At 57.7% G+C, this 25,833-nt stretch overlaps 6 protein-coding genes across 6 annotated transcripts in view; 2 read left to right on the forward strand and 4 right to left on the reverse strand.

Moving 5' to 3' along the window:
- Positions 1-24: 24 nt before the first annotated feature.
- Positions 25-1,157, reverse strand: ETH_00023005 (uncharacterized protein; the record flags this gene model as incomplete). The annotated part of the gene is made up of 2 exons (XM_013372624.1): positions 25-661; positions 784-1,157. 2 exons carry the CDS (start codon positions 1,155-1,157, stop codon positions 25-27), a joined length of 1,011 nt encoding a protein of 336 aa, XP_013228078.1.
- A 1,674-nt stretch (positions 1,158-2,831) lies between these two features.
- ETH_00023010 (uncharacterized protein) lies at positions 2,832-5,685 on the reverse strand (the record flags this gene model as incomplete). Its single annotated transcript, XM_013372625.1, has 5 exons — positions 2,832-3,018; positions 3,348-3,727; positions 3,875-4,129; positions 4,306-4,578; positions 4,891-5,685. The coding sequence occupies 5 exons, from the start codon at positions 5,683-5,685 to the stop codon at positions 2,832-2,834; spliced, it is 1,890 nt and encodes a 629-aa protein (XP_013228079.1).
- Positions 5,686-8,719: 3,034 nt separating this feature from the next.
- Positions 8,720-11,608, reverse strand: ETH_00023015 (cysteine desulfurase, putative; the record flags this gene model as incomplete). Its single annotated transcript, XM_013372626.1, has 5 exons — positions 8,720-8,871; positions 9,162-9,260; positions 9,474-9,725; positions 10,224-10,879; positions 11,019-11,608. The coding sequence occupies 5 exons, from the start codon at positions 11,606-11,608 to the stop codon at positions 8,720-8,722; spliced, it is 1,749 nt and encodes a 582-aa protein (XP_013228080.1).
- Positions 11,609-15,364: 3,756 nt separating this feature from the next.
- On the forward strand, positions 15,365-18,478 carry ETH_00023020 (uncharacterized protein; the record flags this gene model as incomplete). The annotated part of the gene is made up of 1 exon (XM_013372627.1): positions 15,365-18,478. The coding sequence occupies one exon, from the start codon at positions 15,365-15,367 to the stop codon at positions 18,476-18,478; it is 3,114 nt and encodes a 1,037-aa protein (XP_013228081.1).
- Positions 18,479-20,539: 2,061 nt separating this feature from the next.
- ETH_00023025 (uncharacterized protein) lies at positions 20,540-22,982 on the reverse strand (the record flags this gene model as incomplete). Its single annotated transcript, XM_013372628.1, has 3 exons — positions 20,540-20,614; positions 20,821-20,867; positions 22,910-22,982. 3 exons carry the CDS (start codon positions 22,980-22,982, stop codon positions 20,540-20,542), a joined length of 195 nt encoding a protein of 64 aa, XP_013228082.1.
- A 946-nt stretch (positions 22,983-23,928) lies between these two features.
- ETH_00023030 (PHD-finger domain-containing protein, putative) overlaps positions 23,929-25,833 on the forward strand; it is a gene marked incomplete at both ends in the record, with an annotated part of 2,548 nt that continues 643 nt past the window's right edge. The window contains 4 exons of the mRNA XM_013372629.1: positions 23,929-24,045; positions 24,346-24,450; positions 24,611-25,303; positions 25,593-25,730. Coding sequence (XP_013228083.1) covers positions 23,929-24,045; positions 24,346-24,450; positions 24,611-25,303; positions 25,593-25,730 — 1,053 coding nt within the window. The remainder of the gene's footprint in view (positions 24,046-24,345; positions 24,451-24,610; positions 25,304-25,592; positions 25,731-25,833) is intronic.

Here is a 25,833-nt window from a genome sequence, read left to right on the forward strand (position 1 = left end):
CTCATACAAAGTTGGCACCTCGCGTCACCGACACAGCTCTGGGGCCCCCAGTGTTTGCAGCAGCGCTTTCACAGCCTGCTGGGACTGGCAGCACTCTGCAACTGCGGTATTTCCCTGATTGGAGCTACCTGCTGCCTCACCAGTTGCTTCTTTCGCTGTCGTGTCTTCTTTTGTTTCCGCCAGTTGGCGGCGGCAGCAGCAAGCACGCTTTTCTTCCGCAATTGTTTCAGTGCTGTCGTTTGCCGCTGCATTTGGTGCTTCAGCAGCCGTAGAAGGAACCACTGGTGAGTGGAGAGCGGCAAGAGATTGTTCAAACGATGAGGTCACTTGTTGCAGCTCCTGCTGCAGGAGTAGCCTGGCCCCCTTAGCTGTTGCATTCAGCCGAGACAAGAATGTGAGGAAACCTGCGGTCAGAAAAACGCGATATGCAATGTTGCAACAAAAAGCGGAAGCGTCCACTCCATTAGGCGCCTTTGCTTCACTTTTCGCGGGTGGTGCTGCCTGGCGAGCCTGGCAGCAACAGCAGCAGCTGTTGCAACGAGATGCTGCAAGGGTGGAGAGGTGAGAAGCAAGAGCCTTTAGAAGCTGCAACAGGAGCTGAGGGTCAATGTCAACGGAAAAGATGCGTTGCAGTCCTTCCTGTGGCTGCTGAAGCAGCCAACTGTGCACAAACGTCGACACGCGTACAGATTGCTTTTGCTTCTACACCTCACCTCGCCGTTTTTTCTATCAGTGTATCAAATAACTAAATAAAAGGGGAATGCCTCGCGGAATGAAAGGCACCTGCACTGTCCATCTGGGTCCTTGTCGCGCGCCTGCCATTGTCTGCTTAGCTGCGCTTGATTGCGTATCTGTGCATTCTCATTAGTGGCTTTGCCGTTGCTGTTGTCTGGACCAGGAGCTCCAGCTGCGAAGTCAAGAGGAGTCGCTCTAGCAGCATGCGGGTTGAGCTGCCTCTCTGCCTGTTTGCTGAAGTCATCTCTAGCAAGAGGCCTCAGGTGACAGCCGTCGACGAGGGCTTTGAACTCTCCATAGTTAGAAGCAGAAACGATAGCACGCTTCTTAGTCTCGTCCTCGTGTTTCCGTCTCTCGTCTTTGACAGCGGCAACGCTGACCTGGCGTCGAAAGACGCCCTCAAGCCGAGGATCCAGAGGCATCGTTGTGGCTAGGAATCAGGTACAGAGATGCACAGTTACAGCTAGAGCCCAATGCCAGAAACCTGTGCGAAACTGTCCTCTACGGCCAGCAATTCCCGGAGTCAAACAGAACTAACTAACCCCAGGTGCTGACTACTTTAGATTTTCTGCGGACCGCCAAGCGGCAGCTCAACCAATACTCGCTGTTTGTCCGTTGCTGCTAATCTATAGGTGCAGTATCGCTAGTTTACTCTATGAGTGTTACAACCCGCTTAGAGCCTCCACCTCTCCGCGCCAGCACGTGCGAATGCAGTTTGATCGACCTTCCCTTGGGACTGATATTCAGCTCCACTTGTTTCACGAAGCTACTTATATGTCTTGAGACAGGTTTAAAGCACCTGAGTGTCCCTCTGGAAGCATTAGCAACTGGAGCCCTACGAGACTGCCAGCATGCCTGCTAATATGTTGCGCACACGGCGAGACAGAGTTGTGTACCAACAAGTATTAGTGCCAGCTTGTGTTGAATAAGCAGTTCTTATTCAGCACATAAATTGCAAAGGCAAGAGCTGAAGAACCAAATTTTCCCAGTCGAGTGATGCAAGAAGCAGAACGTTTCGATGCTTCCAGCTCAGCTCCTCAATAGCGCACCGACCGCGGGCACCCCAAGGGCTCTCTTCCTCTCAACAGGGGAAAAACATTATTTTCAGCATTTCCTGGACATTATCAAATAATCTGCGTATTTTTTATAGTTAATTGTCAATGCATTGTTGCGAGGCTCCCAATTTGGGTATTGCAGACGGCGACAACAGGTGTGACCCGGCGCGTTAGTAGTCCAACGGTTAGGATTCCTGCCTTCCAAGCAGGTGACCCGGGTTCGACTCCCGGCTGACGCATTCTTTCCTGCTTTCGTCGTGAATACGACACCCTGTGAGGCTTTCCAGTTTTGTTTAGCGCTAATAGCGACATATCTAAGCACATTCCGTCTATGTAGCAGTCCATGGCCTGCAGAGGCAGATAAAAATTGCACACAAGCAGTAAAGAATAGGAAATCGACGAGCTATTACGTATGCGGAGAAGGCGAACATTAACTGAGGCTACAAGACTACGCATATTGGGGCGCATCGCCTTGAGTGCCTTGCAAAACACCTCCGTGTTCCTGCCAAGCCCGGGCTGCCGCTGCCGCTGGGGCTGTTTCTGTTACGCCGCTGCTGGAGATAGAAAATGCAACTAACTGCACTTGCTGCAGCTAGGAACACATGTGAAAACGGCTGCCGCCTGCAGCTATAGCTGCTCAGACCCCCTACCACGGCTCCAAGTTATGTCTGAGTGACTTACCACAGTCGCAGCTAGCTGCAGCGAGCACTTTTCCACAGTTGAAGCTATCTTCAACAAGGTGCAACTATCAGCACCTAGGTACTGCTAATATCGATTTTTCTTTAGGGAAGTTTCTGTGGTTGAGGAGCGGCTGTGACAGTGTGCAAAATAAAAAAATAGGAGATGATGTTGAAAAACACGAAAAGGCTGACGTGCGCCTGTGGCCAGCGCTGAAGGACCAAGAAGGCACTGCTGCTTTGCAGAAAACAGTCAGCAGGTGCAGCAACCACTGCGGCAACGGCTGGGGAGCGAGTGCGTCAAGCGCCTTTGGAGTGTCTAAACAGTTGCTTGCAAGCTAAACATATTTGTCTACATACTCTCCTATAAGGGAGCATATCGGGGTGCCCGCGGGAAAGGAATTGTGTCTCTGACGTTGGAGAGCCCTGTGAGCAGAAGCAGAAGCCTGTCCAGCCCAAGCCCAAAACCCCCTCGGGGGTTAGAGCCATAGAGGCGCAGGTCGCGGTAGAAACCGTACGTTTCAGTAGACACATCCTTCTCCCGCATGGCTCTGCAGCAACAGCAGCAGCAATAGTAACAGCAGCAATGCGTACAGATTCGCTGCTTGTCTAGGAACAGACAACTCAGCAGCCGCAACTGTGCAGGAAGCATCTGCGTGGGTAGGCGGTGAAGGGAGACAGCTGCGAAGTGGCAGCAACGGCGAGACACAAAGAGCCACAGATAGCATAGCAAAGAGGCACGAACAAATGGTGGACAGTAAGACAGTGGGGCTCACTACTGCCCATACTGTGACAGGCTCAAAATGCAGTAATCACTGAACCTTACAAACGATAAAACCGCACGAATAGGGGAGAGAACAGGTGCAAACGGCACGATTACTTTTCAAGAAGATGCAGCCTTTCTTCTCGCAGAGATCCTCCTACTACCTCCCCGACGCTGGGCAGTAAAATGTCGAAAGAAGCCACAGTGTTGCCATTGCTGCTGCTGCTGCTGTTGCTGGAGCTGCTGCTGTTTTTGTCTCTCTGTCTATCCACGGGTGAGTCACCGGCAGAGTTGACTCGCATGTAAAAAGGTTTGAGAGACTGAGCATGGTCTACAATGACAAGGCCTCTGCTGCTGCCGTTGTTGCGCGCCGTCTGCTGCAGCAGCAGCTTCTCCTCATCAGCCCCCAAATCGTTCCCCCACTCAAGTGAGACACCTTCCTCCTGAAGGCGACGCAGGGCTTCAGAGTAGGTGATCACTTCAAAAGGCTGGGAAGCCTGAGGAAAAACCGCACATGGATGCACTGGCGCGCCCAACACTGCAGCAACAGCAGCATGAACTACTAAGGCTACGTCTGCTGCTGACTTTTTCTGCTACTTCTGCTGCTGCTTCTCCTGCAGGTGCTGCCTTTACATAAAGCTTACGACAGACGCTAAAATGGCCATGTGTGCATCGTGCGTCTGCACATTCTCCTTGCTGCTGCCGCCGCCGCTGCTGCTGCTGCCGCTGTTGCTGCTTCTTCGGTGGGCAGCAAGGACAGCAAAGTCCTGCTTGCATGCGGCAGGCACGTGGGTCAAGGTATGACGGAGGATACCCTCAGCAAGCCGCATCAGCATCGGCCGGTTGGCAAAGGAAGCCTCAACTTCCAACATCCAGAACTCGCACAAGTGACGCTGCGTCTGCAGCAGCAGCAGCAGCAGCAGCAGCAACAAAAGCACCGGTGGGACAGGGAAAAGGCACTCGAGTAACAACATCTGGCTGTAATTATGGCTGCAGTTACAAGCAGAAGAAAAGACATTTGTACGGGCTCGAAGAAGCAGCAAACTCAACCAATGCAGCAGCAGCACCAGCGCACATTTGAATTTTCCGCTCTGAAGGCTGGCGAAAGAGAGTAAACATCTCCCAGGCCCCAGGAAAGAGCCTCGAGGGGAAGCTGGCCAGAAACACTGAGAAACATAGGCTTTCCCAGCAGCAGTCTGCTGCTGCTTCTGCTGCTGCTGCTGCTGTCGCTGCTGCTGCTGCTGCTGCGGGGGGCGTCCCTAGGAGAACAAACAGTGAAAGTGTCACCCGACGATTCACAGTCCAGACCCGTGAGGATGGGCGTCCGCACTCTCAGGAACCCTTGAGCCTGCAGCACAATAAGGGCAGCGAGAGTTAGGTAAGCCATGTGACCAGCAAGTGCAGCAGCTGCTGCAGGAGTGATTGCAGCACCAGCACTGCAGCCGCTACAGCAGTGACTGCAGCAGCAGCGCTGCAGCAACAGCAGCGCCGTAGCAGCCCCTGCAGGAGTGGCATTGCAAGAACCGCTGCTGTAGCAGCTGCACTGCAGTGGCAGCATTGCAGGAGCACCAATGCAGCAGCAGCCGCACGGGAGATTGCAGCAGCAGCACAGCAACAGCACAGCAGCAGCACTGCAGCAGCGGCAAGTTCTCCAGCGCACGTCGAGAAAGTCAAGGAGGCACTTTTCTGTCTCAGCCCGAATGCGCGAAGCTGCAGCAAAAAGTGGATGTCGAGATCTAAAGCCAATGCCTTTTTGCCGGCAGAACTCCAGCGAGGCTCCCCGAACTGGCAGTGGGTAGCGCAGCACGTCTGTCCTGGCTGCTGCTGCTGCTGCTGCTGGGACTGCTGCTGCTGCTGCTGCTGAGGCTGCTGCTGGGACTGCTGAGGTTTGCGCAGAGCTGGACAGGGGGCGATCGTCTCCCCCATGAAGCTCCCAGGTCTGTACAGGTAGAAAGGGCTCCTCATGTCTGCCCGTGCTGCTGCTGCTGCTGCTGTTGCTCCTGTTGCCACTATTGCTGCTGCTGCTGCTGTTGCTGCTGTGAGGAGGGACTCTCAGCTCGACCTTGTGTCTTCTATCTTTGACGAGGACCAAATCGCCCCTCACGCAGATGGAGTCCCCTCTTCTAAGTCTCCGCCCTCGCGGCGCTGCATGCCCTTCTCCTTCCTCAACTGCTGCTGCCATTGCTGCTGCATCTGCTGCTTCGTCTGCTGCTGCTGCTGGAACTAGGCACTGCAGAGGCTGAGCACATGAGCCGTCTGACACGTCGAGAAATACAAGAGATCCTCCGCCGCCTTCACGGAGGGACATCACCCACCCGCAAACGCAAACAGCGGCCTGTAACAGCTGCTCCTGCTGCTGCTGCTGTTGTTGCTGCGGTTGCTGCTGCTGCTCCTGCTCCTCCCGCTGTTGTTGCTCCACTCTTTCTACCAACGCGTGTACATGGCGAATACGCATACGATCCTCGGCCCAAGGCGGCACAGGACCTCCACTATAGGCTGTTGCTGCCGCAGGAGCAGCAGCAGCAGCAACAGCAGCAGCAGCGACGGACGGCGCTGCTGCAGCAGGAGCGGCAGGAGCAGCAATAGCAACGGAGCTAGCTGGAATCTGCTGCGTTCTTACAAAACCACCGGAGAGGTAGAGGAACGGGGAATACAAAGTCTGAGGGGATGATGGCGGAAGCTCCAAGCGATACGCGAGCACGCCACTGCCTTGTTGCAGCAGCAGCAGCAGCAGCAGTAGAAGAAAAGCAAAGGGCGAGCCCCGTAGCGCTCGAAAGGGTTTTGTTCTCAAAAGGCATTGTGAAGGGCCACCGTTTCCGCGGGAAGTCGCACAGCGGCGGCTTCTGCAGCCACTGTTGCTGCAGCAGCTGCTGATGCAGTTGCTGCAACTGCAGCTGCTGCTACTGCAGCTGCTGCAGCCGTTGCAATTCCTGCCGTGTGTGTCGTTGGACATACCACAAGCTTAAGTTAGAGCTACGGCTTTCTTCACTTCTGCCGTCTCATGCAGACAGAAGCGGCAAGGCCTCTTTGCTTCACGCGCTGCGGGTGCTCCTGCAGCAGCTGCTGCTGCTACAGCCGTTGCAGCTGAGTGTGTGAAGGAGCTGTCAACAAGAGCGGATGGTTGAGTACTAGGCGGGAGCGGCCCTGTCACTGCCCAGCGGCAGCAGCAGTAGCAACAAGCGCTGCTGCTGCTGCTGCTGCGCGTTTGGACTCCTGCTGCACAGGTACCTTCTTGAGGAGGCAAGCCGCTTGGTGAGGCCTTCAAAGTCAATCCCGTGAGCTGTGCACGCGCTGTTGCTGCTGACGTACAGAAGCAACCGAGTAGTCGCAGCAGCAGCAAGCGCAGCACTGGATGTGTTCCTCGTTAGGCAGCCCAGGGGCCCCCAGGGGCCCCCTTATCGACTCCCTGGACTTCCGCTGCAGCAGCGGCGACAAGCTGTCTATTACAAAACGGGGTTTGCCAGAAAAGCAAATACAGCCCTAATTAAACGTCAAATAGTGTGAAATGCAAAAGGCCAGCTAGTCCTTTAGCTGGTTTAATATTTCCCTTTGCAGCCAGCGGGGGCCACCGGGGGGCCCCGGTCCCCTGGGGGGACCTCGGCGGCGATTCCCAGACCGCTGTGCCTTTCAAGCACAGGAAGCCAAGCAGCAACACAACTGAGCTGCTCTATTATACTTTTTATTATGTTTTTAGTAGGAAACAGAGGAAGAATTGCATGTGTCGATGCACGGCGTACGCAGCAGGCTCCCCGTTTAAGTAGCCCAGAGCAGCAAATGCTGCCAGATGCTGGTGTTTCTGGTTGCTGCACAAGACAGTAAGGGTGCCGGTGGCTCTTGTTGGCTTTAAAGCCCTTAGTGACAGATGTGTATCAGCTAAGGCGATGGGCCAGGGATCGCAGTTCTCCAGAGTCGCTCTGGAGCTGCAGTCCCCCCTTAAAAGGAGTACGTAAATTTGTTCACATTGTTTCATGTGTACTTCTATCTGTCTATACCTCCTTTTCAAAGAGATATATATCCCCATATGTCTCGACTCAAGGAGCAATCAATGGCCATAACTGTGTCTGTATCGGGGTCTGTATCTGTAAAGTTGAACCAACTGTGATGGCTGAAGTTAGTAGGCGGTTACATAAGCCATTTGCAGACCATTTCAATGTCTGACATGCGCAGCAGAGTGCCGGTCGTGGGCCCCAGAAGTTTGCCGTTGGAGTGGCTAACTAAGCGGCTCCGTTTGTTAAAACTGTTAATAGGGTATAGAAGTGCCTATAGCCGGCTGTAACCTATAAATCAGGTTGACGCTGCTTCCTAGAATAATTCGGCTTCGGTGGCTTGTATTGGACTCCACTACCTTCTGGCTTTGATTCATGGGCTGTTGCCCTGCCATATCGAGGAAGCCATTCAAAGTTCGTGTCCACATAGACCAAAAATAACGGAAAAGAAAAACAAGTGTCCTACACCGCAAACTCTCTTTCCCCGTAGAAGTGAAAGAAACCTTTACTCCCACGGGCCATGAAGTGTCCTCCGAGCTGAAGTGCCCACTTTGCATATCCCCAGTGGCAAATTCATTTGCGTACACATCTGTTCACAACCTTATTTCTGAAATTATCTTCTTAGCTCTACACGCTACTCACCCCGCCTTCCACGTGTTCATGCTACCTACAATTTTACAGCGTCAGTGACAAGCGCGTTTTATTGAGACGAAGCCAGTTGATGCATGCGTGGGTCCCGAGACCACCTACTACCTCCGCGGGTCCCTCAATGTCCCCTCCCATTCTGCACATTTTTGTACCGCAGTTGCCTCGTATTGTACTCGCGTATTCATTCTGCAAAAGATAGGTAAGCAGTGGTGATGTGTGGAGCTGTTGTGTAGCTGTACATGCGGAAAACGGGTGCCCATCTAGCACATAGTAGTACATAAAGGCACGTGTAACATGAGAGCGGTTGTGTAACTTCTACATGTGCGTACGCACTTACGCACATTTGTACATATCTAATCTTGTGCGCATTATGTTCAAGTGTTGCGCCCATGCACCAACGGGGTGCAGACACCCCCGTAACATGCACCTTTGTGGCGGTGCGAAATAAGGGAAGAAAATACTTCTCCGTAGACATTGCGTTTATGCTAAATGAGTTTATATACGCAAGTGCGCATGCGCTGTGTTATTATGACGAAAGAGTGCAGCTGGCTACCTCCACATAAAGCCGCCGCCCCTCCTAAAGAACAAACAAACTACTGTTATTTGTCTTCGCTAAACGCACATCCGTACGTTCCAAAGACTTAAAACTACTGGCCCGAAGGGCCTACTCTAGGAAGAAATGCTGGGGAACCCATCAGGAGCGCATTTGCCCTGCAGCGGGGCCCCCCCAAAACAACTCAACAGGCTTGTGCATGCGTTTGGCAACACCTTCGGAGCCCTTAGAATGAGAGGCCCCTTCTACCCCAGGACCCCCAGGGCCCCCAAGGAACCCAAGACCTCCAAGATCTCCTTAATTCAAGTCCAAACCAACTTGGGACTGTCATCTGTTTTCCCACTCATCGCCTCCATGGCCGCGTCATATAAGGGAGACATTTCACGCAGCCGACGGACTTCAGCGACTAATCGATCAGCGCAGTGGCGCACCTCCTCTTCACGCGTAAAGCGGCCTGCAGCACAAGCAGCAGCAGCAGTAACAGCAGCAGCACAGAAATAACAGAATAAGCAACAGCGACAGCGGCAGCACAAGTAACAGCAGCAACACTGGAAGCCGCTGGCATGGCACTGAAGGGCAGCAGGTGTAGGGAGCTCCTTCCCAACTAAATGAAAATAGAGCCGATCAAAAGCAACTGGCAGTAAGCAGCAGCTCAAGAGACCTCCATCACTTCCCCAAAACCCTCTACATAGTAGCTATTTCCCCTTTCTCTCTAGCTCCCCCCAGAATTCCCGCCCCGCCTACCAAGGCCAATGCGAATAGATGTGTGCGCCGTCTCCTCTCCTACTCCAAGGGACCTCAAAACATAAGAAGGCTCAAGGGACTCGCTCGTGCATGCGCTTCCTGCACAGCCAAAAGCCTACAAACCCTAAACCCTCAAACGCAAAAACTGGCCCCTTCAGGAGCCTCCAAACGTTGCTATCACTACATACAGCCATTTAACGACCCGCTTCGGCTCCATTAGTCGAGGTCTGGGAGTTTTGTTGAATTCTATGGCCTGAGAATTGCGACCGTAGAAGGCCAAAGAGTCAGGGAATTGGGTTTAGGGCTTGTGACCTGAGCTCATGGCGACGTCTCCGATGCTCATGAGGAGGCTCTCTCCCTCTACGAAAGAAAATGAAATGTTCAAGTTCCCCAAGTAGCGCCGGTTCAGGCTGCCGTTGACGGTGATGTGCGGCAGCTGCTGCTGCAGCCGGTGAAGCAGCAAACGCGCCATACGCTCCACGTGCCGCCTGTCGCTGTCCATACACTCCAGCGCCAGCGAAGCCGCCTTCCCCAGGCCCACAATTAGAGGCGTCGGCAAAGTCCCTGTACCATCGCAGGCTCACAGCAGCAACTCAAATCTTGAAGATCTCTTTTAATCCTTCTCCGCCTCCCCAAGGCTCGCCCTGCCTCTTTATGAATCTCGGCGACGCCATTTGCCCCTGTCCGTGCGCCTTTTGCACTAGTTTGTGTGCATTTTGACATTGCTGTGTGCCTTTCGCAGTAGTTTGTGTGCATTTTGCGATTGCGTGTGCATTGTCCATTAGTTTGTGCGCCATTTGCACTAATTTGCATGCTCTTTGCACTATTCTGTGTGCCCTTTGCACTAATTTGTGTGCCCTTTGCACTAGTTTCCGTGCCCTTTGCACTAATTTGTATGGTTTCATGCAAGACTCTGCGCCGAATCTAAGCATTTGCTGCTACAGCGCCACCCTTCCTGGCTGCGTCTTTGGCCGCAGACCCAGCGGCTAGCTGGGCCTGCGGGGTCTGCGGCGGATTTCGCTAACGACGCCCTGCAGGAGGCCACAAGGGCCCCTCGCTCACCACTCCTCATGCCTCTTTCTTGTCCGCCGCCGTCAATAATGGGGGCGAGCCGGACCTTGGGCCTGCGGGCCCTCACGAAGAGGGCCCCCACGCCCTTGGGCCCGTAGATCTTGTGGCCGGAAACGGAAAGCAAGTCGATGTTCATTTCGTCGACGTTCAAAGGCACTTTGCCGAAGCCCTGCGAAGCGTCGGTGTGAAAGAAAACCCCCTTTTCCCTGCACACGCGTCCTATTTCCCGCAAGTCCTGCACAACTCCGATTTCGTTGTTCACGTGGATCACCGAGACCAGCAGCGTCTCGGGGCGGATCGCAGCAGCAACAGCAGCAGCAGACACCAGCCCGTCAGCTGACACCGGCAAGAAGGTCACTTCGGCTCCGCTCGCGCCCCCAGACTGCTGCCACTCCAAGTGCAGCAGCCGGCAGCACTGCAGCACGCACTTGTGCTCTATTTGCGTCGTTATAATGTGGCTTTTCCGCGGCTTCCCCGGCTCCTGCTTCCCCTGCTGCTGCAGCAGGTGCTGCTTGTGGGCTTGCTGCTGCTCGTAGAACCGCACCAAACCCTTCGTCGCCAAATTGTTGCTCTCCGTGGCCCCGGAAGTAAACACTATTTCGCGGCTGCGCGACGGCGGCAGGCCCAGCACTGCAGCAACCGACTCCCTGCAGCAGCAGCAGCAGCAGCAGCAGCAGGAAGCGCAAAGCACGTGGAAAGCAGGCAGACACGCAGGCGCAGCAGCAGGCGCACGCGCTGTTGCTGCTGCTGCTCGACGCAGCCAGCTAAAGATGCCGCCAAACGAACCTCGCTTTCTCCACTTCCCTCTTCGCCTCCCACCCCGCTGCATGCGAAGAAGAGTGCGGATTCCCGAAGCAGTCGATGTTGTACACCATCATTGCATCCAAGACTCGCGGGTCTACTGGAGTGGTGGCTTGATAGTCGAAGTAAAACGGGCGCCGCGCCTCCCGCCCCTCATCCTCTTCTGCTGCTGCAGTCTTCGCCGCTGCAGAAGTTGCTGCTGCTGCTGCTGCTTCGGCGGCTGCTGATGCAGCTGGAGAGGCGCCAGCTCCTGCAGCTACTGGCCGTTCAGCAGCGGCTGCGGCGCTACTGAGTGAAGCACGCTCTGCTTCAGCCACTCCTTCGCGTGCTGCTGCTCCTGCAGATACTGACGCAGCAGCAGGAGATGGCTGGAAGGAGGAGGCAGACGTAGTGCTGAAGCTGCACGCGGAGAGCCGCCTGCAGCTGTGCCAAACAGCATCGCGGAGCTGCTGCTGATGGTGGTTGAGCTTCTGCTGCTGTGGTTTGCGAGGCTGCTCGCAATAGTTGCGCAGACACAGGCGAAAATGTTTGAGCAACGCCGCCCTCTGCTGGTAGGGGCGGCATGCATAGTGCATGGTTTCCCTTAGCATATTGCTACTCTTGTTGCCGTTTCCCCGGCTGCTGCTGCTGAATTGCGCCGTTGATATTAATACGGACTCATGGGGCCGCCACGAGAGCTCAGGAAGAATCAACAGAGCAGCTGTAGCCCCTAGCTGCGCAAAGGCGCCAGAAGAAGAAAAGCAGAAGCTGGGGAAGAATCTTCAGATCCAGGTACCCCAGGAATGTGGGGCTCTTCGGTCGTGTCGTTGAATGGAATTTAAAATAAAACAAAGATTGGAAGTCGTATTCAATGAAAGGAGATTCCAGTCCTTCGCTGATTTCAGGCACCGCCGTGTCACCAGCCCTCTGCTGGGAATGCCGGTGGGGCTGATAGGGTGGGCAGACAGAGCTGTGTGTATTGCGTTTGCTCCCTTCTTCCGTGGTTAGTGCACTTTTAAAGTCGGCTCAAAACTTAAGAAATTCTCCAGAGAAAGAATGGCCGAGAGGGAGGCCGGGAAGCAGCACCCCCAGGTCCTGCTGCTGCACTGCGAAACACGGGACGCCATCGCTCAGTGTTCAGGGGAAGCAGCAAAAGACGTATGCACACGTAGTACGCAGACGTAATCACTCACAGAGAGAGACACACAGAGGGATGCAGAAGACACGCAGGCACGGACGAACACGCAGCAGGGTCGCAGTGTCCTACACAGGCCCCAGTGCAGCAATGCGCAAGAACGAAACTGAAAGCAGAGGCAAGAATACACATAACCACGTACACATGCGCACAGCTGAGGACAGAGGCTATCCAATTAGCGACAGCTGTACACACGGAAGGAAGCTACTGCAGCAGGAGGCAGTAAAGTACATGGTTGTCGACTCATGCCGGGCAGCCATGGGCGGCACATGAGGCGACACAGCTGCTGCTTAGTCCAAAACGGCTCACGCATGATGGGAAATAGGCAGAATTTCATAGCAATCTTGCACGTACGCCTTTGCAACGAGGGCACCTTCCCCCGGGGCAGCTCGCTCCTGAACTGGGGAAAAGTTCGGGTGCTGGAGTTGCAACAAAAGAAGGAGACTTGATCGCATCAGAAACTGCAAATCCCGCAAAACTGACTAATCGGTGGGGCTCATCCAAGTGGACAATACCCAGCATGAGTCCATGGCAGGATTTCCAATGTCAAATGAGTCGTCAGCAAGCACTGTAATTACTTTCACACACTGGTTAGCGAATCATTGCCCAAAGTATGACATTTTGGACATATTCTGGGGCTTTTCTATTGCTGCAATGCTTGTTCTCTTCGCCCTACGTAGGCTTGCTGCACTGAGTGCGATAGGCAGTCCGTCAGCATCTGGCGTCAAATGCGCCAATCTTAGTTCTTAAAGGTATTATAATAAATTATACACATTTATAGAGTTTGCTGTCTTAGTCTAGTAGCTACATTGGCGCATCAGCCCACCCACACTAGCCTCTCGGGCATCGGGTTCATTGAATCTTGCCAAATTTACCCAGGGCCTTCCTGTCCGGGAACTGGTTGAGAAACGCCTTAAATATTCAAAGGCGAAATAGCGCAACGCAAGAGCAAACAAGTAGCAAAGAGACAAGTGAGATAGTGTGGCGACGCTGGGGAGCAGGAAGGCGGCAGCTACTGGAGGGGTCACGGCATTTTCATCTTTTTATTCTGTTACCCTGGAACACCTTGGGAGCCCTTGATGAAAAAGTTGAACTTTAAGGAAATTGGAAAAATTGGCGGCAGCCTATTTGCCCGCACCTCTACAGTACGCGTAAACAGGCCCTGACTTCGCAGCCTCCTGCAGGCAGTGAGTTACCAGGAATACAACTTGTTTCTGGACTTCGCATGCAGCAAAATCACACGGAGCTGGCATGACATAATGTGTGGGCGCTTCACTTGTGCATGCTGGTCATATTTGATCCACGCAAACTGCGCGGAGGAGTATCAGTATCTTTTAATACCAGAAAACAAGTAGACGCCATTATGTGAAATGCCCTACAGAGCCTGAAGAGCAAAAACTTGGGAGGTTTCTGACATTTCGTCTTTCCGGAAGATTCTCGCTATATATATATATATATATACTTCTTCAATCCAGTGCGTAGCTGCGCCGTTCGCTTAGCCAGCCTAAAGCCAGCTACTGACACCCCGGAGTTCAAGCAAAAAGGCTGAGCACTTCCTCCGCTTCCAGCTAATTCAGAAAGTGGCTTAGGGGGTAAAGAGAGGTGCGAGAAGGCTAAGGCCAGCTGCGCAGCGCACACAGGGAGGTGTGTAGGGCGGAGTCTGTAGCTGAAAGAAAGCTGTGCAAAAGCCGCCTCCACTTGCTGCTGATGGCTGAAGGCAAAGCTGAGCCAGACAGATAGCTTCCCTTGAGTCTTAAGGGTTATAAGGCCATGCAAGCTCTATTCAATTTCTACCCGATTTCAACGAAAACGCGTGGCAAGTCAGAAAACGCGTGCCGCTGCTGCCTAGGGAAACAGGTGTGCTCGAAGGGCCTTAAAGCCCCATAATTTGCTGCTTGCTGAAGTTAGCAACAGCATTAGCCGTAATCTCTGTTCTTGTGTGTGTTGGATGACGTGAGGCGCAGCAGCTAGGACGGGCGAACGGGGAAAGCACGAATGATCGCAGCTGCAGTGCTAAGAGCGCTACAGCTAGATGCATGCACTGCATAGACATACTAAGACTGAAATACAAAAAGGCAATAAATAGAGGGTTGCAGCTAACGCGAGACGCCTCTTCCCTAAACCCAGTGGGGAGCGCTAACACTCTGACATGAGCGATCTCCATAGATCTGTTATGCCCAATTTAGAAGTTGCTGTAACTATACAGAGGCCCTCGTCTATTTTCTAGCTACAGCTCGAGCTACCTCTGTTGCTGCTGCTGATTTTGCCGCTGCTGCTGCTGGGCAGGAAGTAGGGGCAGTGGAAGGGCGCGTTGGGTCACCGGAGGCTCGTATTGGGTTGGGAGGTGAAAAAGCGGTGTCCGTGACTCTTCTTAATTATGCTTATTTTGACGAACTAATTATAGCTAAATATTTCTTGAAATATAAATAACGCAGCACGAAGGGGAGAAATGGCTAGGCACTGCTGCGGGCCTCCTACGCAGCGAGCCCGCCAGGAGCAGCAGCAGTGCCTCACAGCGCCGCTCCCCTGCTGGCTTCATCTCTCTGCTGCGTCTCTTTATCTGACCTATGCTGCTAATCCCTTTTATCTGTTGTTTTTTATTAATCTCTTTTCCATCTTTCTCTCAGGGGGCTTGATTGCGGCGGGTCAAGGGGCGGCTCGACCTCAGGAGGAGAGCGATCTGGTGTGGCCAGGGGTAGTGTCTGTTGTTTTTTTATTCACTGTTCCCTATTTGTTTTCTCCTGGTCTACACTTTTTGCCCCCCCCCTTCTGTTTTCGTTGCCTTGTACTCCGGTAGCAGCCGCCGCGGCGTGCTCCTGTTGCTGCTGCTGCTGCTGCTTTCCTCATCGCTCACGCGCGTCGCAAGCTGTGCTGTAAGTCTTCGTGTAGTGTTGTGCCCCCTTGTTTCCGTTTCTTTGCCCTTAGTTCTTTTATCTGAGACTTGAGGAAAATCTCAAGCTCGTCCGATCACGAAAAACACACTGACGGTGCCGAGACACGCAGCAGCTTTCTGTGCCTCAGCTGCGGCACCGGCAGCAGCAGCACCACCAGAAGCACCCACGGCAGCGCCATAGCGGGAACAACCACACCGAAATATCTCATGCACTGTATATTTAGCAGTTTATACCAGAGGGAGGAGATCATCTGGATTTAACAAATGGACGCGCAAAAGCCGGCGTGCTCAGGAGAGCACGCGGAGGAGGACTCAGCCAGCCGCAGTGACAGGCTAGAGGAGCAGCAGCAGGAGCCGCTGCAGCAGCAAGAGGATCAGCAGCAAAATCTGGAACAAAAGCAAGCAACGCAGCACCCGCGGCACCAACCGCAGCCGCAGCAGCTGCAGGAGTCCCTCGAGCTGCTTCACGTGAACCCGGAAAGAGGCGAGTACGGGTCGCCGCAGCAGCAGCAGCAGCAAGGGGAGGAGCAGGAGCAGCAGCAGGGGGCAGTTGTGGCGCCTCCGTGTAACGGAGCCGCCGACGAGCTGACGCAGCAGCTGCAGCGCCTGCAGCACCTGCTGCTGGCCGGGCAGAGCAACAGCAACATACGGCAATTCCTGGGCGCTGCTCTTGCTGCTGTTGCTGCTTCGGGCGGCCCCTCGAGGGCCCCCCCTGAGGAGCTCGCTCCCGAGAGCAGCAGCTGGCGCCTCTCGCTGGGAGGCAGAAGCAGCAGCGGCAACAACGACGGCAGCAGCAACGGCGGCGGAGAGGAGCAGCAAGATGCTCCCCCGTCACAACTTGACGAGCCCTTTGCTGCAGCGCGGCAGCCTCGAGATTGGCTGCGGGGCCATCTCGAGGGCTGCAGCTCCGAGCAGCAGCTGCTGCACGAAGTGGTGCAGCAGCGGCCGAGGCCCATAGGCCGTCCGGAGGGCGCCAGGCCAGCGCCTGTGGGGCCCCCTGCGGGGCCCCCTGCGGGGGCCCCCCAGGGGCCACCCCCGGGGCCCCCCGTGGGGCCCCCAATGGGGGCCTCCCCTATGGCCCTCGGCGACCCCCCGTCCCCCGTGGGGCTCCCCCTCGTGGACCCCAACTGGCTGGGGGCCCCCAGCCCCTGCCAGGCTGTGCCTTTGGTAGTGCCTGGGGGGGATTTGCTGTGGCGGTACAGCTCCTCTGCAGCAGAGGAGGCGTGGGGCCCCCGGGGGCCCCTGACGGAGGGGCCCCAGGGCTTTTTGGACTTTCCGCAGAGCCAGGGGCTGCAGCCGCAGGGGGGCCCCCTCAACTTCCCGGGGGGTGACCCCCAGTGGCCCCAGCCCAGGGGAATTTCCCCAGGATTCCACGCAGCAGCAGCAGCAGCAGCAGCAGCAGCAGAAGAGGCCCCGGTGACCCCCAGGTACCGGCTGAGCCCCATGGTGCTACACGCCTACCAGTGCAGGACAGGGGCCGCGGGCGGCTGCTTCCCGCCCGCAGAGGAAAGGGAAGCTGCTGCTGCTGCTGCTGCTGCTGCTCAGGGGCACCCCAGGGCCTCTTCCGAGCGGCTGGCGCAGCGGCCAGATGCCTACAGGGGGGGCCGCTCGCCGCTGCGCTACGCGCAGCGGCTCTCGCAGTGCAGCAGCATGGGGCACAACAGCGGGAGTCACTTCCCAGAGGGCCCCCTGGGGGCCCCCGGAGGCGTGGTGGAGCAGCAGCAGCAGCCGCAGCAGCAGCTGCAGCGGCCGCAGCGCAGGGTGGGGGGCCTCGGCCCGGCGCCGCGGTCGGCCACCCGGGGCAAGCAAGTGTTCTACTACTGCCCCTCGTGTTTAGAAGCTTTTCCTCCGTCTTCTTTGTCTCTTTTTGCTGCACATATCTCGCAAAAGGGACACATAGTGCAGCAGCTGCAGCGGCTGCGGGGCCCAGACGGCTACTTCCAGTGCCCCAAGTGCACCTGCAAAGGCAGTGACCTCTTGGGGCTGCTGCGCCACTGGCACGAGGGGGGTGCAGCTCACCACGGGCAGAAGGTGTTAAAGCACATTCGTTCGAAAGACGTGCCCCCCGGGTACGCTGCGCTGGACGCAGTGCAGCTGCAGCAGCAGCTACAGCAGCAGCTGCAGCAGCAGCTCCAGCACCAGCAGTACGCGCACCAGCTCCAGCACCACCACCGCCACCCCCAGCCCCACCACAGACTTCTCATGCACCACGAAGCTTCCGCAGAGTCGCCGGGGGGCCATGTGGACTCCCTGGCATTTGGAGGAGGGGCTCCACGGCAGCCCCACCATCTACACCACCTCCAGCAGCTCCAGCAGCTGCAGCAGCAGCAGCACCAGCTGCAGCAGCAGCAGCAGCAGCAACAGCTGCAGCAGCAGCAGCACCTGCAGCAGCTGCAGCAGCTGCAGCAGCTGCAGCAGCAGCAACAGCCGCTTGCTGCGCACCAGGGGGGCCCCGGCGTATACAGCGGGCACCGCGAGAGGGGCCCCCACCCTTGCCGCAGCCCAACCCGCAGCGTGGGCGAAGAGGCCCTCTTCAAGGGCACAGCCCCAGGGGCCTCTGCTGGCAACCTGCAGTCTAAGGGAATTCAGGGCACGGAGATAAGAAGCACCACCGTGAGCCAGCGAAGCAGCGCGTTGAGCGACGAGAGCGAAGACAAGCTGCAGCGGCGGGAGCAGCGGCAGCGAATGCAGCAGCAGCAGCAGCAGCCGCAGCCCCAGACGCAGACGCAGCCACACCAGCAGCAGCAGCAGCAACCCGAAACTCCCAGTTCCCTTGTGAGGACGGACGGGCGGCCGGCTGACGGCGGGGTCCTCTCGGGGGGCTTCGCTGCAGCAGAAGAGGCCCCCAGGGGCCCCAGGGGCCCCAATGGCAACGGGAACTACCATAGGGGGCCCCACAGCTTTGTGCCTCACGGCACCGGTGTTTGGGGCGGAGGCGTGCGAGCCTTCATGTCTGGGCAAAGGTCGGATCCTCGGCAGCTGCACCGGAAGCAGCAGCATCAGGAGCAGCAGCAGCAGCCGCAGCAGCGCGGGTTCACCTTCTCCGCTCAAGACTTTCCCTCCTTGAAGCCCAGGCCGCACGCAGGCCTTCAGCAGCAGCGGGAGGACGAGCAGCAGCAGCAAGAACATCAGGAGGAAGCAGCCAGCGGCTGCTCACAAAACAGCTTGCTGCTCTTTGGGGCCCTTCTCCAAGGGCGGTGGGCGGGCGACCACAGCCCCTGGCTGTTCGGTTCCGCCGCGCCACATCACCAGCAGCAAACGCAGCAACAGCAGCTGCAGCATCAACAGCAGCCGCAGCAACAGCAGCAGCAACAGCAGCAGCAAGAGCCGCAGCAACAGCAGCAGCAACAACCGTCGGAGCGGCAGGAGCAGGCCTAAGTGGCAGCGCGTTCCTCAGACGTGTTGTGGGGCGACGATTCCGCAGCAACAGCAGCAGCAACAGCAGCAGAACCGGTGGCACCCGTTGCGCTGCCGTTCATGAGTTACATGGGCAGCAGCTGTGCGCTTAAGGGTGGACATTTTGTGATCTAGGCGGCACCTGGCAGCAACAGCTCCAGCAGTGGGGGAACCGCTGCAGCAGCAGCTGCTGCAGCAGAAGTAGGCCTAGATCCCTTTGTTTTTAGCGGGAATATGGGCATCGTTCTTGGCGCTCCGTTGGGGTTTCAAGTGGGGCACTCGTTGCGAGGCCTCCCGAGCATTGTATGTTTTTCTGTGTTTGTCTGGCCGGCACAGCAGCAGCAGCAGCAGCAGCAGCGGCAGCAGCAGCTGCAGCAGCAGCTGCAGGACCAGCAGTAGCAGCAGCGTTTGGCGATTTATAGGAGCAAACTGCGACGGTCCCCGCGACGTGGCTCCGTCCCTTTTTTGGAGAACTTCTCGTTAGTTGTTTTTGAGGCAGCTGCTGCTGCTGTTTGCAATAGCACGAGCAGCAGCAGCGCGTCTTCCGTTGTCCCCTGCCGGCCAGCTCTGAAGGCCGTCTGTGCGTCTGGTTGTGGAGACTGAAGCAATCCCGCAAGCAGCAGCCCCGGCGTCTGTTGCTGCGTTTGCTGGAGCCGTGCTGCAGCAGGGGCCGCAGCCGCAGCAGCAGCTGTAGCTCCCCTCGCACGGACTTTGTAGGTGTCGCAGCGCCGTCGTGTGGCTTAGGAACTTTTCGAAACTGGCTGCCGGCCGAACGAGCAAGTGCAGCGGCTGCTGCAGCAGCAGCAGGTGCTGCAGCAGCAGCTGCGGAGGCAGCCGAAAAAGCCGAGACCCACTTTGTTGTTGGCGATATTTTTCCGAGGCTCCCAACAGTGCCTTTGTGCGTGTGGTGCTCTGCTGCGGGCACACGTACGTGCTTGTATGAGTGTGTATACATACGAAAATATGTATATAGTGGACCCAAATACACTTATTTTTACCTAGAAACTGCTTCGCAAGCATGCACAGATGGACCCCCTGTGCAAAAGGTCTTGGGCAGACACTGGAGCCGGGCCCAGCGAACCCCGCTGCCGCGCCTTTCTGGGGGCATGCGGCGCTTGGGGCCTGCTTGAATTGTGCTTGCTCAGTTTCCTTTTACTGCGGGGAAGAGGTTTTGCCGCAAGGCTTTGGACTCCGCTGAATACATTGGAATCTGCAGCCAGAGGCCGCAGCAGGCGAGCCTGTGAGGGGGGTTCGCTGGCCCGCGCGCTCCGCGCATGCAGCATAGTGCCTGTTCAGCTTCGCAGGCCTAGCCGCTGAGTAGCCGCGAGAAACAGATACACAGTAGCTGCCGCGGGGGCCCGTGCCGGGTGTACAGACACCTCACAGCAGTGACACTTAGCGCACGCAGCGCACAAATGGTTCTGATGCAGTTGCTGCTGCAGCTGCGACTTTAAAAAGCGCCGTGGCTTCCCCACGCTCCTCGCGACCGCCCCCAGCAAGCGGGGCTGCGGGGGCCCCTGCGGCGCGGCACGAACAGCCAACGCTGCGGGCCTCTTGTGGCCAATTGGGGGCCCCTTTGGGTCCTTTTCACATCAGCACATGGGCCTCGCCAGCTATTTTCGTACACGCAACACCAGACGCCGCGGGGGGCCTCTAGGCGAGTCAGGGCTGTTTTCACACAAGGGCGTGGCAGGGGGCCCCCCGGCGCCCCGCTTTGCGGTGCCTAGGTACATCAGGGGGGGCCCGGGGGGCCCTTTTTGGGTATAAAATGAGTGAGGGGCCCTTCGGGACCCTCGTTGATAAAACAGAATGCAGTACAAAGAGGTGGAACCCCCGGGGGCCCCAAACAACTGAGGAGCCCAGGGGCCCCGCACACTTGAAGGACCCCTGGGGGCCCCGCACAATGTAAGAGCCCCTGGGGCCCCGCACAATGGAAGACCCCAGGGGGGCCCCGGGGGGCCCCTCTGGATTAAGTGGCAGCAGGAGACTTGGGGAGCCCCCATGCTGCTCGCGGGGAGCTGCAGCAACTGCTGCGCTGCTCCGCTAAGAAGCTGCTGCTGGCATCGGCAAAGCCGCCAGGCGGCGGGCGCCGTAGTAGCCCTGAAGCACGTTTGTGAGCTGCAGCAGGAATCACAAACGCAGACACAAACGCATGCAAATGCTGCAGCGCAACAGCAGCAGGCGCAGCAGCAGCAGGCGCAGCAGCAGCGGCCCCGGCCACTCAGGCAGCAGAGAGGAAACCCAGCCTCAGACATGGCAATATGAAGGTGCAGAAGGCGCGCACAGGCAGCAGCAGCAGCAAGAAGGACTGCAGCGAAACTCACCGCTTTGAATGCAGCAAATGGGAGGCACGCAATGGCGCATGCGGTTGCTGCAGAGGCACACGCCAAGCGGGCAGCAGCGCCAACTAGAGCAGCAGCAGCGGCAGGTGCCATGGCAGCAGCAGCAGCAGGCGCCATGGCAGCAGCAGCAGCAGGCGCCATGGCAGCAGCAGCAGCAGGCGCCATGGCAGCAGCAGCAGCAGGCGCCATGGCAGCAGCAGCAGCAAGCGCCATGGCAGCAGCAGCAGCAGGCGCCACGGCAGCAGCAACAGGTGCCACGGCAGCAGCAGCAGCGCAGCAGCAGCAGACGCCACGGCAGCAGCAGCAGCAGCAGCAGCGTGCATGCATGCAATGGCCCGCAGCCTCAAGCCGGAGCCTCACCCGCGCTGTGGATGAGAGAGCCAGGGGCAGCTTTTGCTGCGACGAAAAGAGCCACAAGGAAACCTTCGTAAGAAATGATGCACAGCAGCATCAGCACTGCAGCAGCAAACGCGCAGCAGCAGCACAGACGCAGCAGGTGAGCGCAAACCCCGCAGCAGCGGCCAAAGCTGCTCGGCTTTGCTGCAGCTCCGCTGCAGTTCTGCTGCGGCTCTGCCGCAGCTTTTCTGCAGATTTGCTGCAGCTTTTATGAGATTTTGTGCAGCGCTTATGCAGTTTTGCTGCAGCTTCGCTGTAGCTCCGCGGCTTGCAGCAGGCAGCAAAACGAGCCAGCTAGCTGCTGGCTAGCTGTAAGACACAGAAACACTAAAGCGCTGTAACCCCGCAGCTGCTGCAGCAGGACACGGACTGCTGCTGAGCAGCAGAAAAAATGCACTTTTTTGAGGCAGAAGGAGATAAAAGGGGCAGTAAAAACAATTCAAATGCAAACAAAGACAAAGCCAGCAGGCCTCTGAGCGATGGAGCTTTCCCCAGGTGCGCTGCTGCAGGGGAACAGCAGCAGCAGCAGCAGCAGCTGCTGCTGCTGCTGCTGCTCGTGCTGCAACCCACTTTTACGGGTGTAGTACTGCTGCAGGATGAAGGGGGCCTCGTTAACTTGTTTGTGAGACGCGGCGCCCGCAGCTGTGGCTGCAAAGAAGTGCAGCCAGTGGCCCCCGACGTCTGTCAGCAGCAGCAAAAAGAAACCTGAGCAGCAGCAGCAGCAGCGCAGCAGCAGGGCGGGACAGAAAGGCACAGTGAACAGGCAAGAGACTTCGAGGGGGGGGCGGACAGCAGCAGCCAAGGTAACACAAGTGCAGCCAAAAAGCCTCACGTCACGCAGCGGCAAAGCAGCAGCGAGGACACAGCAGCAGCAGCAGCAGCAGCAGCAGTGGCCTGGGCTGCTGCGCACCCCAGGCATAGTGGGGGCAGACTGCAGCATTTAACAGGTAGAAGAGGCACGTAGAAAGCCGGTCGAGCAGCTGGTCCAAGCAAGCCCCAAAGAGCGACACTGAAGAAACACCAACGCAAACGAACTGCTGCTGCTGCTGCAGCTGCCGCTGCTGCTGCTGCAGGGCGCCGTTGGGGGGCCCTGCGAACTCCCTATTTTTCATTTGGTCTATTTCTTGTCTCGTTCGAGATGAACTCTTGGCACTGTAAAGAGGCACTAAGCTGCTGCTGCTGCTCTGCTCTGCAGCCTACGGGGGGAGCTGTGGAGAAGCCTAGGGTTTAGGGTTTAGGGTTTAGCTTGCCTTGGTTCAAACGCCTCGCCGTGTGGCCATCTGCTGCGTCCAGCAGCTGCGAGGCGGCGTAGCAAAGCAGACAGAGCCACTGGCTCCCCACGAGAGCAGCAACCAGCAGCAGCAGCAGCCGCAAGTACCCTAAGCAGCAGCAGCAGCAGACACGCAGCCACACCGCATGCACCAAATAAAGGCATTTCGTGCCGCTACTGCGGCCATGAAGGGGCCCCTGGGGGCTTCCAGGCCCCCACTGGTGCCCAAGGGGCTCCCGCGGGCCCCCGGGGGCCCCCTAATGGGAGCCCTGTAGCGGCCACGCTGGCCCACTGGGTTCTCTGGCCGCAGGGGGGCCCCCAGACACGTCTGCAGCTGCTAGTGGACGGTGGGGGCCACCGGGGGCCCCAGCTGGGGCCCCAGGGCGGCCGGCGGGGGGCCCTCACCTATGAGGTTGGGGACGTACAAGAGGACCTTTAGGACCTCCGTGTCTCCTCTAGGAGGCGTCTGCTGAGCCATGGTGAACAAATAAAATGCGCTGGAGGAGAGAGCTGCTGCAGGCAGCTGGGGGCCTCTGAGGGGGGGGGCCGGGGATCTAGCTGCGGCGCTGGGGTTCCCGCAGCAGTGTCTGGCTTTAGGGAGGCCCTGAGAGAGCTCAAAGAAGAAACTATTCGCAAAAAGAATTGTATTTTGGCCACGAGCAGCGCAGCAGCAGCGAAGACCCGGGGCCCCAAGGGGGGAGGGCCCCAGCCAGCTGCTGCTGCTGCTGCTGCTGCGGCTGGTGGCGGCGTTTCTGTGAAGGGGCGAAGTCCCATACGCTCCTGGCGCTGACACCTTTTGCTTAGGGACCCCTCGACTTGTTTTTTATTAAAGACCGACAAACTGCCATCTTGCTTCTTTGCAGCGGGCACGGCCACCGCTCTCCTCGGTCACCGCAGCTGCGCACACGAGTCTCGCCGCTGCAGCTGCTGCTGCTGCAGCAGCAGCAGCTGCTGCAGCAGCGGGTTGCCCAGCGCGGCCTCAGCGCCTGAATTGGGTCTCTCTGACGCAGCCCCCAGTCCGCCGTGGCAGCTGCGTCCCCCCTAGGGCCCCCAGCTGCTGCTATGGGCCTCTACATGCCCGCAGCGCCTCCGTCTTTGGCCTGCGTAGCTGCCCTGCAGCCGGCGCTCAGTTGCTGCAGCGGGGGCTGCGTGGGGCTGGCTGCAGCAGGGAGGAGCCCGTGAGTCTGCGGCTGCACCCACCGCCGCCGTAGCAGCAGCAGCAGCAGCAGCCCCTCGATCTGGCCTGCTGCTGCTACTGCGTTCCGGGCAAAGCCCCTGCTGCTGCTGCTGCTGACGAAGACAGGAGACACTGTCTTCTCCTCCTGCAGCCCGGGAGCGCATGCACGCGCGGCGACAGCTCACCCCGCGGCAAACACAGCAGCAGCAGCCGCAGCAGCAGCCGCAGCAGCAGCAGCAGCAGGAAGATGGCAGACCCCATAGACCAGTGGCTAGAGGAGTCGCTCTCGCTGCCGGCGCGGCTGCAGCGGGAGCTGCGGCTGATGGCGCAGCTGGACGCAGCAAGTGCAGCAATAGAGGCGCAGGTGGGACTTCTTTTCTTTTTCTTTTGTGTCTCGTTTTGCCTTTTTTCTGGCTGCTATTTCTTATTGCTTTTGCCTCTAATGGCTCCTGCGGCCTCGGTGCTGCTGCCCATCAGCTCTCATTCTGCTGATGCTGCTGCTGCTGCTGCTGCTGCTGCTGCTGCTGCTTTTGCTTCTGAGGGCCACTCTGCGCCTTCGCCCCGCTGGGTCTGCTGCTGACTTCCTGGAGCTTCTGGGTCTTCTTTCTATTTGCTGCTGCGCCTCACGCCTGCCTTGCTGCTGCTGCTGCTGCTGCTGCTGCAGGTCCGACAGCGAGAGGAGCAATTTCTGCGTCGTCTTGAGGCCCTGAAGGCGGAGGGCAGCCCTCTTGTGTTTGAGGGCATGGAGGAAGAGCTCAAACAAATACATGTAGGGTTAAGGGTTTAGGGTTTAGGGTTTAGGGTTTAGGCTCTGGCAGCCTGGGGCCACCCTCGCAGTGCTGCTGCCGCAGCCACACTTCTCTAGTTACTGGCTGCTTAGGGCTGGAGCGCTGCTGCTGCTGCTGCCGCTTCTGCTGCTGCTGTTGCAGGAGATGCAGGGCAAGAGCCGCGCGCTGCTGCGGGAAAAGGTTGAAATCAACAGACATGCTGCTGCTGTGCTGCACGCGGAGCAGCAAACTCTTGCAGCTGAGCGGCAACGGCTGCTGCAGAACCCAGGCATTGCTGCTGCTGCTGGCGGCAGTGCGGCAGGGTCGGCAGCAGATGCAACTGCTGCTGCAGCAGACGCAGGGGGGATCAACAGCAGCAGCAGCGCTCTAAGAAGACGCGGGGGCAGTGACCGCATGTCGGCAGCAGGAGGTGCAGCAGCGCAGCAGCAGCAGCAGCAGCTCGCCGGGGCCAGCAGCAGCAGCAGCTGCAACACAGACCGGAACCAAGCAGGCATAGCCGTATCAGGTGCTTCCCATGCCACCCGCGCTTGGCCTGCTGCTGCTGCTCCGCAGCAGCAGCTGCAGCACCAGCATGTGGAGGACCCAGCGATGCTTCACCACCAGACTTATTTGCAGCAGCAGCAGCAGCTGCAGATGCAGCAGCAAATGCAGAGGCAGCACATGCAGCAGCAGCAGATGCAGCTGCAAGCTCAGCAGCAGCAACAGCATCCAATGCAGCAGCAGCATCCAATGCAACAGCAGTACATGCAGCAGCAGCAGCAGCTGCAGGGGCCGCGCTGCTTTTCCGCCCCAACAGCTTTACCTCAGTCCCAAGGCAGCGAGATAACTGCAGAGGTGGAGCTTGTGCTGCTGCTGCTGCTGCTGTTGCGGGTGCTACTTTCCCCATGGAGAGAGCGCCTACGGTGCTATAGGGCTACACAAAAGCCAACAGCTGCAGCAAGGGCTGCTGTTGCTTGCTCCCCGCACCGTTGCTGCTGCTGCTGTTGCTGCTGCTGCTGCTGCGCCCTCCAAGCAGGCAGTGCTATGCACGTACACCGCATCTTGGAGCGCACAGTTGGTTTGCTGGTTCTGTTCACATTTGCTGCTGCCTTTGTGGCTGCTGCTGCTGCTGTCGTTGCTGCAGAGTGGCAGCAGCAGCTCCAAAACGGCGCGAGGAAGACTCAGCAGTTCTGCTGCTGTCGGCGCAGGAGGCTCTGGCTCTCGCCAAGCAGCAGCAGAGGGGCCTACCCACGGGGCCAGCCACTCCCGCAGGGGCAGAAAAGTGGGCCAACGCCGCTCGCTGCTGCTGCTGCTGCTGCTGCTGCTGCTTCGTCAGCGGCTGCTGTTGCTTTTTGGGCTGCTGCTGCTGCTTCCTTGGCTGCTGC

The sequence above is a fragment of the Eimeria tenella genome, genomic scaffold (assembly GCF_000499545.2).
Source record: "Eimeria tenella Houghton genomic scaffold, Eth_scaff100, whole genome shotgun sequence".
Lineage (NCBI taxonomy): Eukaryota > Apicomplexa > Conoidasida > Eucoccidiorida > Eimeriidae > Eimeria > Eimeria tenella.